The sequence below is a fragment of the Bidens hawaiensis genome, unplaced genomic scaffold, assembly GCF_021521415.1.
Source record: "Bidens hawaiensis isolate Kalapana, Puna unplaced genomic scaffold, B.hawaiensis_p1.1 tig00010467_1, whole genome shotgun sequence".
Taxonomy (NCBI): Eukaryota; Viridiplantae; Streptophyta; class Magnoliopsida; order Asterales; family Asteraceae; genus Bidens; species Bidens hawaiensis.
Genome location: NW_027491799.1, coordinates 647,187 through 660,141, shown reverse-complemented (window position 1 = coordinate 660,141; position 12,955 = coordinate 647,187). Strand labels below are relative to the sequence as shown.

The 12,955-nt window shown below is 35.1% G+C and overlaps 1 protein-coding gene and 2 pseudogenes across 2 annotated transcripts; 1 reads left to right on the top strand and 2 right to left on the bottom strand.

Moving 5' to 3' along the window:
• Positions 1-2,582: 2,582 nt before the first annotated feature.
• On the bottom strand, positions 2,583-7,605 carry LOC143535386 (protein TIFY 10c-like; annotated as a pseudogene). The gene is made up of 3 exons (XR_013135708.1): positions 7,514-7,605; positions 3,293-3,327; positions 2,583-3,072 (listed from the first exon to the last, which is right to left on the bottom strand). The product of XR_013135708.1 is annotated as a protein TIFY 10c-like (transcript).
• A 266-nt stretch (positions 7,606-7,871) lies between these two features.
• Positions 7,872-8,610, top strand: LOC143535385 (protein TIFY 10B-like). Its single transcript, XM_077029654.1, has 3 exons — positions 7,872-8,013; positions 8,138-8,433; positions 8,476-8,610. The coding sequence occupies exons 1-3, from the start codon at positions 7,872-7,874 to the stop codon at positions 8,608-8,610; spliced, it is 573 nt and encodes a 190-aa protein (XP_076885769.1).
• Positions 8,611-11,104: 2,494 nt separating this feature from the next.
• Positions 11,105-11,931, bottom strand: LOC143535384 (protein TIFY 10c-like; annotated as a pseudogene).
• Between the last annotated feature and the right edge of the window lie 1,024 nt (positions 11,932-12,955).

The following is a 12,955-nucleotide window of genomic DNA, read 5'->3' as shown; positions in this document are numbered from 1 at the left end:
TGAAGCAAAAGCAGTAGCGGTAAGTAGAAGCTGTAGTTGCATTGGAGCTCACAGCTTCGCGACAAGGTCATATAAGGGTGCTTCTGACAAGGATGTATTTGTTAATGGGTATATCGATTAATTCATATAGATTATCTAGGCCTTATAGATAATAATAGAGAGTTATGAAACACTAATTTTTTGACTTTGTTATACATTTATATGGGGTGTTCATATATGATAAGATTTTACATCTTTGCGATAACACACGTGAGAAACTTTAACGCGTCAACTTTATATCCATATATCATTATAAATGTCAGAGTTTTAGATCTACATACTTAGTTCATTTTAGAAAAAGAAGAAAACCGATATATATGAGTAAATGGATTCATGAGAATAAAATCAAACTCAGTGGTGATATAAGTATATAACCATACTTTTTAATCGAACATATCATCGTAAGTTTCTTTATCTAACAATTACAACTTAAGGGTCTAACTCATGTCATTGAGATAAAACACAAATTCATATATATATATGGTTAGGCTAGAATAAAAACTCATTTGAGTTGTGAAAACTCTAAAAATCCATTCTCAACCACATGTTTTTAATTAAAGATTAAATCTTATGGTCCATAATTAAAGTTAATAAAAAATGTAAAAGTTTATTTATGTTTTCTCTCTCCTAAAAACATATATAAAAATTACTAAAAAAATATAAAAAAATATAAAAAACATTTTATTTTATGTTTTCGATGTTTTGTATTAAATGTAACAAAAAAAAGGATGTTACATAGGGTTTTCATGGGTTTTCTCAACTCAAGAGGGTTTTCAAACTATACTTCTCCTATATATATATATATATATAGGGCGGTTAACGTACGCTAATACACTATCGTACATTACGTACGCGAGTATCCAGAACGTACAATTATACGCGATTAAATTTTTAAATACAATTATACGCCACGATATACCAGTTATCAAAAGGGTATTTCCGTCCAGAACGTCCAACTATACTCTCCAAATCTATTCTTCAATTCCCCCAAATCCCTGTTCTTCCAAATTCATCAATTGATTCATCGAGCGTCCATCCATATCAATATAATTCAACCGTCGATCGGTATTAAACTAATTTGCAAGTCGATATCAAACTAATTGAGTTATATAACCTTAAAAATGTTCGTTACCTGCAAATAAAACCTCAAACCCTAATACGTTCTGCTTATACGTTCTTCTAATACGTATTCATATTTCCTAATACGTTCTACTTATACGTTCTTCTAACCACCCTTAAAAATGAATCTTAAATTATCAGGTCGATCCAGTGGGCTCATCACATAATTAAAAAGAAAAAAACAAGACACAACATAGCCGTTAGTCCCGCTTCCATGCTTTCAAATTCAAATCTCACCCTTACACACAAACTCACACTCCCATTCATCTGAATCACAAAACCCCATCAATAATGTTGTCCATTCAATCTCCGATCACCGAAACCCACCTCCCTCGGCCGAAACCCACCCGCGGCCCTCTCCAACCCCTTAAATCCACATTCAACATCCCGCCACCATCTCCAAACCCAAGATCAATCAACAAGGAGAATATTCACAATATAAAGAATATTCAGAATGAGAAGATTGATCGAACTTCATATCCGGAATCAAATGGTTCTCTAGCATCCACTGTTCTGCTATTACATTTTACTAATACGTATTACTGCTAATACTTTCTGCTGCTACTGCTTTCTGCTAATACGTTCAAATCTTAAACGTTCAATGTCAAAAACCCATCATCCAGAACTCCAAATTGATCGATTGAAGCTTCAAATTGATGATTAATTGAATCGATTTCAAAGATTAACCGATCAATTGGCTCAAATTTTAATGTGTTGATGGCGCCGGCGAGCGGAATGGCGCCGGTGTCGGCGATTAAAGGGCGGCTTTCGGTTTATGGATCTCAATTACTCAACAAAAACGGTTTATGGAAACAGGATATAATAGAAACCGTTTCTAAATTTAGTAGCGGCGTTGGCGTTAAATTTTTAAAGGATGTTAAAAGACAATTCTACCCTTATGTTAAGTTACTATATCATATTGTAAATAGTTACGATCTACGTTCAATATACTCGCGTACGTAATGTACGATAAACCATTAGTGTATTATATCCTTTCACTGTATATATATATATATATATATAATCATAAATTTTGATGATTAACTCTTGACTCTCCATGTTCCTCACTTGCATACCAGGCAAACAACTTCTAAATTATTCATTTACAAATTTAATTGTTTGGCAACAAGCTATCATATTCTTTCTTTGTCAATTATTGTTGTTTTTATTAACATGCAGTTTAATGTATTTTATTATTAACTAAAACATCAAGAGGAAAAAATAAAAGAAAAGAAAAAAAAAAATCAGTAACCCACTAATAACTAATAAGTATCAGTAAAAAGTAATAAACAAGAACAACCTTAAATACTCATCAACCACAAATTCTGGTCTTAATATTAAGACCTAAAAAAATGATGAGCATTCCAGAATTAAAAAAAAAAAAAAAAAAAAAACTGTATTACATGAAACTAAAGATTCACTTATTATAAGTTGAGATCAAACTTATGATTCAAAGGTGCAGCAGCCAGTAATGGATTATTATGTAACTGATAAGGTGCTCTTTCAGTTGCTCTATCCTTTCTCTTTGCCAAAACCTGTGAACTGATGCCCGTCTCGCAATTGGTAAATCTGATTCATTCGCTTCTGATTTGAAAGCGTCACAAGGAGAAGCTGATGGTGCAGCCGATTGAATTCGATTCTGAATTTTATTACTGGAAGCTGCTAACACCAGATCTCTCGCTTTATCAGCCGATACACAATCAAACACCAATAATTGTGAGCCATAGAAAATTGTCATTTGTCCGGTTTTGGAATTCGTTGCTGCAACTTGTTCACTGGAGCCCACTGAGTTATAGAAGGAATCTAAGGTAACATATTGAGGAAGATGATTAACTGACGTCTCGACTGTCTGGATCGTACTTTCCATGCTGCTTAACAAATCAATAGTCGCCGGAGAAGATCTTTCACGTTTTCCTAGAACAAAGAAATATAATTTTTAAACGACTTAGTGTTGCTATATATATATAAAAAAAAACTAGCAAAGCTACTTGTTGCTGACCGGCCTTGGAAATACTATTTATGTGTAAACACTGTTTGTTTTATGTCTTACAAAAAAAACTACTATACATCAAATTCAGTCGAAATGACGCAAAAACCTAACTGAATTGAGAAAAAAACAATTCAAAATCTATACCTTTGACATCAATGTTTTCATCTATTCGAAGATCTCTTAGAAGATTTATTATATATAAGATGTTTTCATCTATTTGAAGATTTATTATATATAAGATGCTGCTATGTGATTAAAAATGGGTTAACAAATGCACGCAACTTTTTGTACCAAAAAAGGCACGTGCTAAATTGGGCTAAAAGAATTATAAAATTATGCCCCTAATTTATGGTGGAGAATAGAGTTAATGTCCATTTTCGTCCCTGTGGTTTGCTACTTTCGCCACTTCAGTTCAAAGTTTGAAATTTTGTCAATTTAGTCCTTATAGTTTTAAACATTAGCCAATTACGTCCTCTAGTCTAACGGCATCCAACTATGCCGTTAGTTTAAGGGGTATTTTTGTCTTTCTTCTATTTATGTTTAGTTAATGGCTAGTTTCGTCCCTGTGGTTTGATACTTTTGCTACTTCAGTCCAAAATTTGAAAATTTTTCAATTTTATGTTTAATTTATTCAGCTTTTTTTTCTTTTTTTTTGTCTATAGCCTTTAAGAGCATAAGCCAAGCCCAAAACCATCAAGCATCGACCAAAACAGGTTTACGTTTACTCTGTCGATAACAATAATCATACCCCCCTCGTATTTAGTTTCTAGACATTTTCTAAACTCTCCCTCATGGTGGAATTCATTGGTAAAGTGGTCAAGGTAATTCCCTAAAACCGTACTATACCGATAAAACTAAAATCGTTTCTTTGGTTAATGCATAATAGTTACGGTTTAGAGATTAACATATTGTAGCAAACATCTTGGTCGAAATCACATCAGGAGGTCAAATATCCCGCATTTCCATGTTTGCTCAAGAAATCGATACACTAGATCGCATGTGTGTTCTTCAAATCGTGGTGGTGTTCTTGAATTCTTCATATCGACTACAATTCTAGGGTTGAATCCGACGAATTCAAGAACAATACCACGATTTGAAGAACACACATGCGATTTAGTGCATTAATTTCTTGAGCAAACATGGAAATACGGGATATTCGACCTCCTGATGTTGATTTCGACCCAAATGTTTGCTACGATATGTTAATCTCTAAACACTAACTATTATGCATTAATCAGAGAAACGATTTTGGTTTTTTCGATATAGTTCGGTTTTAGGGAATTACCCTGACCACTTTACCAAATTACCAATGAATTCCATCATGGACTGAAGTAGCAAAAACAAAAAAAAAACAAAAAAAACTGAATAAATTAAACATAAAATTGACAAATTTCAAACTTTGGACTGAAGTAGCAAAAGTATCAAACTACAGGGACGAAACTGACCATTAACTAAATATAAATAGGAGAAAGACAATAATACCCCTAAATCTAACGGCATAGTTGGATGCCGTTAGACGGGGGGACGTAATTGGCTAATGTTTAAAACTATAAGGACTAAATTGACAAAATTTCAAACTTTGGACTGAAGTGGCGAAAGTAGCAAATCACAGGGACGAAAATGGCTATTAACTCGTGGAGAATATATAGATATTTTTTTCTAACAAAACAATTTTATGTGAATTATTTTTTGGGACATGTCAGGAGTAGAGGTGGTCAAAAAAACCGGTTCGGGAACCGGTTTGCCGGTTTAAACCGGAAACCGGTTTTTACAAAAACCGGTTTTTTAAAAACCGGTTTGACCGGTTTACAAACCGGCGGTTTGTACTTCGGTTACTACTTTTAGATCCAAAACCGGTTTTCAAACCGGTTAATGAAAAAACCGGTTTTTTTTTAATAACCGGTTTTTATAAACCGGTTAACCGTTGGAAGGAGTGGTATACATTAAGGGAAGGGAAACTCATGTGGCAAATAAGCGGAGCGGGAAACACGGTCCTTCGCTCGTGGCTTTGGGTAGTTGACAGGGAGTGTGCGCAGGGGCGGACCCACATAGTGTGGACCGAGGACCCGGGACATCAATGTTTTTTAAAAATTTATTAGAAGCGGTATATTAAGAATTTTTGTGGACCTCATAAGATTTAATACTTGGAACCCATACTATTAATGTTGATGTGGTCTGCTAAAAAGTCTCTTGTTTTACCTTTGAAAGGTCATGGGTTCAAGGCTTAGTTTTTGTTTTTTTGTGTTAATTTTTAGTGTTAATCAATCATTTGATTGTTAATGTTGCAATAATAACTTTGAAAACATTCAAACACCTCTAAAATACATATCATTGTTTTCAACTTTATGCATAATTTTCTTTGGAAACATCCAAACACTTTTAAAATACTAGTTTTATTTTTCACTAGTTTAAGTTAACGGTTTTCAACACATGCTTATGAAAGTGTTGATCTAGGTTCTATCTCAAAAGCGTTAAAGAAAGGGAAAAAAAGTGTTTATGTGTCAACCCGGCCTACAATGACCCTTTCAGGTGGTGATGATTGAAAAGAAAGTTTTATTATGATATTGTTTTTTATTATGTTCTTCGCCTCGACCTGACCCGAACAACGACCGACCCGAAAAATTTGAACACCGAAAATATGGGACCCCATTGGCGAAAAATCCTGGGTCCGCCACTGAGTGCGGGTCTATCTTAGCAACCCTATCATTTGAACCTCATGCACACGTGTATGTATTTGTTACACATAACTTATACACATGTAGCGAAACGTTTAACAATCAGAAAAAAAAATCATACTCCCTCTGTACCGTTAAAAGTGTCCATATTTCATTTTTTATTTGTTCCATTACAAATGTCGACTTTCAAAATTTATTAGTCAATTTCCAAGTTTACCCTTAAACACATACAAGTAGCATTAATAAACAATACTGATAGACCTAATTTTCAAGGGCATTATTATCATTTGGTAAGGAAAAAAAAATAATCGTTCAATATATCTTGAACTTTGTGTTTTTCAAACCATAACAATTAAAGAGGGACAAGAGGAGCAATATGAATGAAGCTCAGATAGAAGTTGCACCGGCTTGTGGTGTCTGGTTGCCTAATCCACGAATCAAGTTTAGACTGAACCACTTGGAAACCAGAAAATATTCTTTCTCCTTTGGATCTTTGCAAATTATGCATCCGGTCTTCAGTAGTTAAGAATTTTTGTGCTTAATGTAAAATGGAGAGGCAATCTTGTGCAATAGCGTGAAATAAACAATAAAGAATTAGGGAAGAGACTCATTTCATTCATATCTTCCACCATGACACGGTTTGCCTGGTGCAGTCCACGAAGGCCCCATGTCTTGTTGGTTCCCTCTCTTCCTACCTCTCTCTCGACTAGCTTAGGTTGAAGAAGGTGAGGAAAAAAAGATGGGTTTTCGTTAGGTTTCCTATACAGTTTTTTTATATATAAAAAAATTTAGTTTCTTTATTTACTTTATTTTAATTAATAGTGTCTTATTTTAATTAATGATAATGGCATTATATAATTATTTTTTTGAAAGACTATTAATATAATTATCAATGGGGGGGGGGGGGGGGATTTGAATGCAAAAGTATAAAAAATAGTTTTTCAAAAAATAATAATATCATTAATTAATATAAATATTAAATTATAAAAAATAATTTATGCCCTACTTGCGGTGCGCGCATATAATGTATATATGTGTGAGCCCTCGGGTGGGCAAAAGTAAAATTGCACTAATTTTGACGTTATTTTACTAATCTCGTGAAAATAACGTTAAAAGTAGCGGAAGGTTAATCAGGCATCATGTGGTGGCGTTGATAGCCGAAAGACAAGGGCACATGCACCGATCAGCCGGTGTCCCGATGATTGAGTGCTATGTGCCTTATGTCCAAGGCTTGATGCAAAACTACTATCGAGCCGGGGGTCTCACCGGAAGCAGCTTTTCTATCCCTATGGGATAGAGGTAAGGCTGTCTACATCTTACCCTCCTCAGACCCTACCATAGCATTGCTATTGGTGGGATATACTGAGTACGATGATGATGATTAATTTTAAAAAAAACTATATGAGAAACCTAACTAAAACCCTCTCTGTTTTCCTTCACCTTCTTCTACCTAAGCCAACCAATAGGGGGGGGGGGGGGGGGAGCAAAGAGACGTGGGGCCTCCATGTGCTAGATCAAGCAAACCCGGTCACGGTGGAAGATATGAATGAAATGAGTCTCTCCCCTAGTTCTTTATTGTTTATTTCACGTTATCGCACACGATTGCCTCTCCATTTTACATTAATCACAAGAACTCTTTACTATTGAAGGATGCACAATTTGCAAAGATCTAAAGGAGAAAGAATGTTGCCTGGTTTCCAAGTGTTTCAGTCCAAGCTTGATTCGTGGATCATGTAACCAGACACCACAAGCCGATGCAACTTCTATATGAGCTTCATTCATATTATGTGTATATGTTATGCGTGGCAAATGCATACACATGTATATGTAAGGGTGCAAGAGGTTCAAGTGGTAGGGTTGCTTGGTAAGATAGACCTGCCCTCCCTCTCACCTCCCCGAAGTGACGAGCGAAGGACCGTGTTTCCCGCTCCACTTCTTTGCCACATGAATTTCCCTTCCCTTAATGTATAACACTCCCCCCCCCCCCCCCCCACGACATATCACAAAAAATAATACTCTCCTAATATACCTTTCAGTTGCTTCTGTCTATGGCTAAAAAGTGTTTTCTGGCCATCGCCACGGGCAATGAAAACTCTAGTTTCGCGATGACTTGCAACCGTTTGTGTTCGTTTCTGAAAGCGAAATGCAGTCAAAGAGATCTTCGAATAGACGAAAGCATTGATGTCAAAGGTATAGATTTTGAATTGTTTTTTTCTCAATTCAGTTAGGTTTTTGCGTGTCAGCAACAAGCAGCGCCGCTAGTATATATATATAACAAAACTAAGCCGTTTAAAAATTATATTGTTTGTTCCAGGAAAACCTGAAATATCTTCTCCGGCGACTATTGATTTGTTAAGCAGTATGGAAAGTACAGTCAAGACGTCGTCAGTTAATCATCTTCCTCAATATGTTACCTTAGATTCCTTCTATAACTCAGTGGGTTCCAGTGAACAACTTGCAGCGACGAATTCCAAAACCGGACAAATGACAATTTTCTACGGATCACAAGTATTGGTGTTTGATTGCGTATCGGCTGATAAAGCGAGAGATCTGGTGCTAGCAGCTTCCGGTAATAAAATTCAGAATCGAATACAATTGGGTTCACCTTCAGTATCTCCTCGTGACGCTTTTGAATAAGAAGCGAATGAATAGGATTTACCAATTGTGAGACGGGCATCAGTTCACAGGTTTTTGGCAAAGAGAAAGGATAGAGCAACTGAAAGAGCACCTTATCAGTTGCATAATAATCCATCAGTGGCTGCGGCACCTTTGAATCTCAACTTATAGTCAAATTTTATGTTTATCAAAGGATAATCAGTTAATCTTTAGTTTCATGTAATATATAGTGTGGTTTTTTTTTTAATCTGGAATGCTCATCAATTTTTTAGGTCTAAATATTAAGACCGGAATTTGTGATTGAAGAGTATCTCAGGTTGTTCTTTTCAATTACTTTTAAATTTAATGGTTAGTGATTTTCTTTTTCTTTTATTGTCTTAATATTTTTATTGATGATTAAATATTTTATTAGATTGGATGCTAGAGGCTTCGTCCGTCCGGACTCGTGGCCGGCTTGGGCTACCTTTAGCCAATGGGGGGCCACGTAAGGAGTATCCGGCGTTACTTAGTTGGTCGTTCCAAAAAAAAAATGGATTTTGATATCTTGTTGCCAAACAATTAATTTGTAAATGAATAATAATTTAAAAGTTAGTTTTTCCTGGTATGCTAGGGAGGAACAAGGGGAGTCAAGGGTGTTTGTATAAAATTGTCAAAATAGGTCAATCATATATGGGGCATAAGTTGTTTAGACTCCATTAGTCAAGATTTGAGTCGACAGGAAAAAAAAAACATGAAAGGCTGACAATGGCACCGCCATTTTGCGCTTAGGCTAAAGTGAAATCGTTCCTTCGTTGTTTAGCTACAATTGTGCCCAATTTTTCTTTAATGAATGTATCGGGGAATTGTGTTTCGACTTAAGTTCAGTCGCTCCTTCAGCTTCTAAGATGCATTGGCCTCTTAACACTATTTTGGCAATCCCTAGTTTTGGAAAAGAAAATCTTCATGGCTATTTTGGAGATTTATTACATCAAAATGACCATTTTAGCTAATTTCAAGGATAAGATCTCATGTATTATATTGGCTTAGGCTAATGCGCTTTACGATGGATGACCCATCGAATTACGGATGATCTGTCAAAGTTATGAAAATAACATTCTAGATGAGCATTCTAGTAGGCTCATTAGTTATCGTCAATGAACGTTCTCTGATTTGTCGTGGTTGTGACAAGAACGATATTTAGCAAACAACACCCAATACATTTAGTGATACGACAAATACTTATCGTGCAACATTAAGGCAACTCCCACGTAGGTTGTGGACAAGCGGTATCATGTATTCATAAGTAATGTTTGACCAAAAATATCACCAATCCATTTTGATATATCAGTTAAGATAAGAAACACACTGCTAAACTTGCTTGGTGGGGGGCCAATTCAAGGATGCCGACCTTAAGTCTCCATCCAAGTAACTAAAACATATATTTAAATTTCTTGTGGGTAAAATGGACAATATTGGTTTTAATGCATAACGAGATTACTCTTTTACGAATGGTTTCACATCAAGAAGACTTATGAAATCCAATACAAAGGGCATGGATTGACTTCTCATAGGGTATCCACACACGATCCACTGCCGAGTTAAAGTGTAGTCATGAACTCATGATGCCATTCGATAGGACTAATACTTACTCCACGTATCTAAAATAAAGGAACTTATAATAGTTTATGTAAAATAAAGATGGAAAGATAAGAAAAGGAGGATGGTGAAAAAAAAAAGCATCTGCTTGATTTTATTTTTGACGGATACACATTCTCTACTCTTTATTGGAAAAGATAAGAAAAGGAGGTAGTGAATTGTTCTTCCTAAGAGGTTTTGTCTAATTTGGTGAACGAAAATATTGTTTGACCGGTTAAATATTGTTTGGTAGGTTGATAAATAAATATTGTTTGGCCGTCGCGAAGCGCACTCCCTACATCAATTGAAAAGCATGGGACAATCCTTAAAATTATCTAAAACAGTCATTTTGACAAAATAAATCTCCAAAATAGCCATGAAATTTTCTTTTCCAAAACTAATGATTGCCAACATAGTGTTAGGGACCAAACTAGCTTAGAAGCTGAAGGAACGACTACACTTATGCCAACCCCATACATTTATTAAAGACACATTGGGCAAACGGTTGCAGTCTAAATGCAGAAATAAGGATTTCACTTTAACAAAAGCACAAGATGGTGTTACCATGTCAGTCTTTCATGTTTTTTCGTGTCGGCTCAAATCTAGGCTAACTGAGTCTAACCAACTTATGTGCCCACATATGGTTGATCTATTTTGACAATTTTATACAAACACCCTTGACTCCCCTTGTTCCTCCCTAGCACACTAGAAAAACAACTTTTAAATTATTATTCATTTACAAATTAATTGTTTGGCAACAAGATATCAAATTCCTTCTTTGTCAGTTATTGTTATTTCTGTAGCATCCAATTTAATAAAATATTTAATCATCAATAAAAATATTAAGACAATAAAAGAAAAAGAAAATCACTACCATTATGAAGTAATAATAAACAAAGAACAACCTAAAATACTCATCAACCACAAATTCCGGTCTAAATATATAGACCTAAAAAATGATGAGCATTCCAGGTTAAAAAAAATAATAACTTATATTACATGAAACTAAAGATTAGCTGATTATCCTTGGCTAAACATAACTTAAATTTGACTATAAGTTGAGATCAAACTTATGACTCAAAGGTGCAGCAGCCACTAATGGATTATGTAACTGATACGGTGCTCTTTCAGCTGCTCTATCCTTTCTCTTTGCCAAAACCTGTGAAGTGATGCCCGTCTCTCAATTGGTAAATCCAATTCATTCGCTTCTGATTCGAAAGTGTCACGAGGAGAAGCTGAAGGTGAAGCCAATTGAATTTGATTCGGAATTTTGTTACCGGAAGCTACTAACAGTACCAGATCTCTCGCTTTATCAGCCGATACATAATCAAACACCAATATTTGTGATCCATAGATAATTGTCATTTGTCCGGTTTTGGAATCTGTCGCTGCAACTAGTTCACTGGAACCGAGTTACAGAAGGAATCTAAGGTAACATATTGAGGAAGATTATTAACTGACGACGTCTGGACCGTACTTTCCATGCTGCTTAACAAATCAATAGTCGCCGGAGAAGATATTTCAGGTTTTTCTGGAAAAGATAAATATAAATTTAAAATTACTTTTGTTATAAAAAGAAATAAAAACTAGCGGCGCCACTTGTTGCCTGACTAGCTTTGGAAATACTATTTATGTGTTAACACTACTCGTTTTATGTCTTAATAAAAACTACTATACGTCAAATTCAGTCGAAATCATAAAAAAACCTTAAGAGAAAAAACAATTCAAGATCTATACCTTTGACATCAATGATTTCGTCTATTCAAAGATCTCTTAGACCGCGTTTCTCTGTAAGAAACGAACTCAAACGTTGCAAGTCTTTGCGAAACTAGACTTTTCGTTGCCGGTGGCTGTGGCAGGAAAACACTTTTTAGCCATAGACAGAAGCAATTTTAAAGTTAGCCGGTGATAGTGGAAAATGGAGATGAAAGAATGATATGAGATGAAATTTTGGGTTTTGAAGATTAATTATATAAGCTGCTATGTGACTAAAAATGGGTTAACAAATACACGCAACTTTTTGTACAAAAAAAAAGCACATGTTAAATTGGGTTATAAGAATTATACAAATATTCCCCTAATTTGTGATGGAGAATATATAGATATTTTTTTCTAACAAAACAATTTTAGGAGAGAATTATTTTTTAGGACATGTAGAGGAGGGAGTGGTATACATTAAGGGAAGGGAGCAGGAGCGGGAAACGCGGTCCTACGCTCATGGCTTTGGGTATTTGAGAGAGGGCGCGGGTCTACCTTAGTAACCCTACTATTTGAACCACCTGTACACGTGTATGCACATGTGTTATGTGTATGTATTTGTCACACTTAACTTATACACATGTAGGTAAACGTTTAATAGTGAGAAGAAAAAACATACTTTATCTGTTTCATTAAAAGTGTCTATATTTTTTTTTTATTTGTCTCATTACAAATGTCAACTTTCAAAATTTATTAGCCAATTTTCAAATTTATCCATAAACGTACAAAACTAGCATTAATAAACAATATTGATGGACCCAATTTCTAATGGCATTATTGTCCTTTAGTAAGCAAAAACAGTAATCATTCAATATACCTTGAACTTTATGTTTTTCAAACTATGACACTTAAAGAGGGACGGGAGGAGCAATTTGAATGAAGCTCGTATAGAAGTTGCGCGGGCTTGTGGTGTCTGGTTGCCTAATCCATGAATCAAGTTTAAACTGAAACACTTGGAAACCAGGCTATATTCTTTCTTCTTTGGATCTTTGCAAATTGTGCATCCGACCTTCACTAGTTAGGAATTCTTGTGATTAATGTAAAATGGAGAGGCAATCATGTGCAATAACGTGAAACAAACAATAACAAATTAGGGAAGAGACTCATTTCATTCATATCTTTTACCGTGACACGGTTTGCCTGG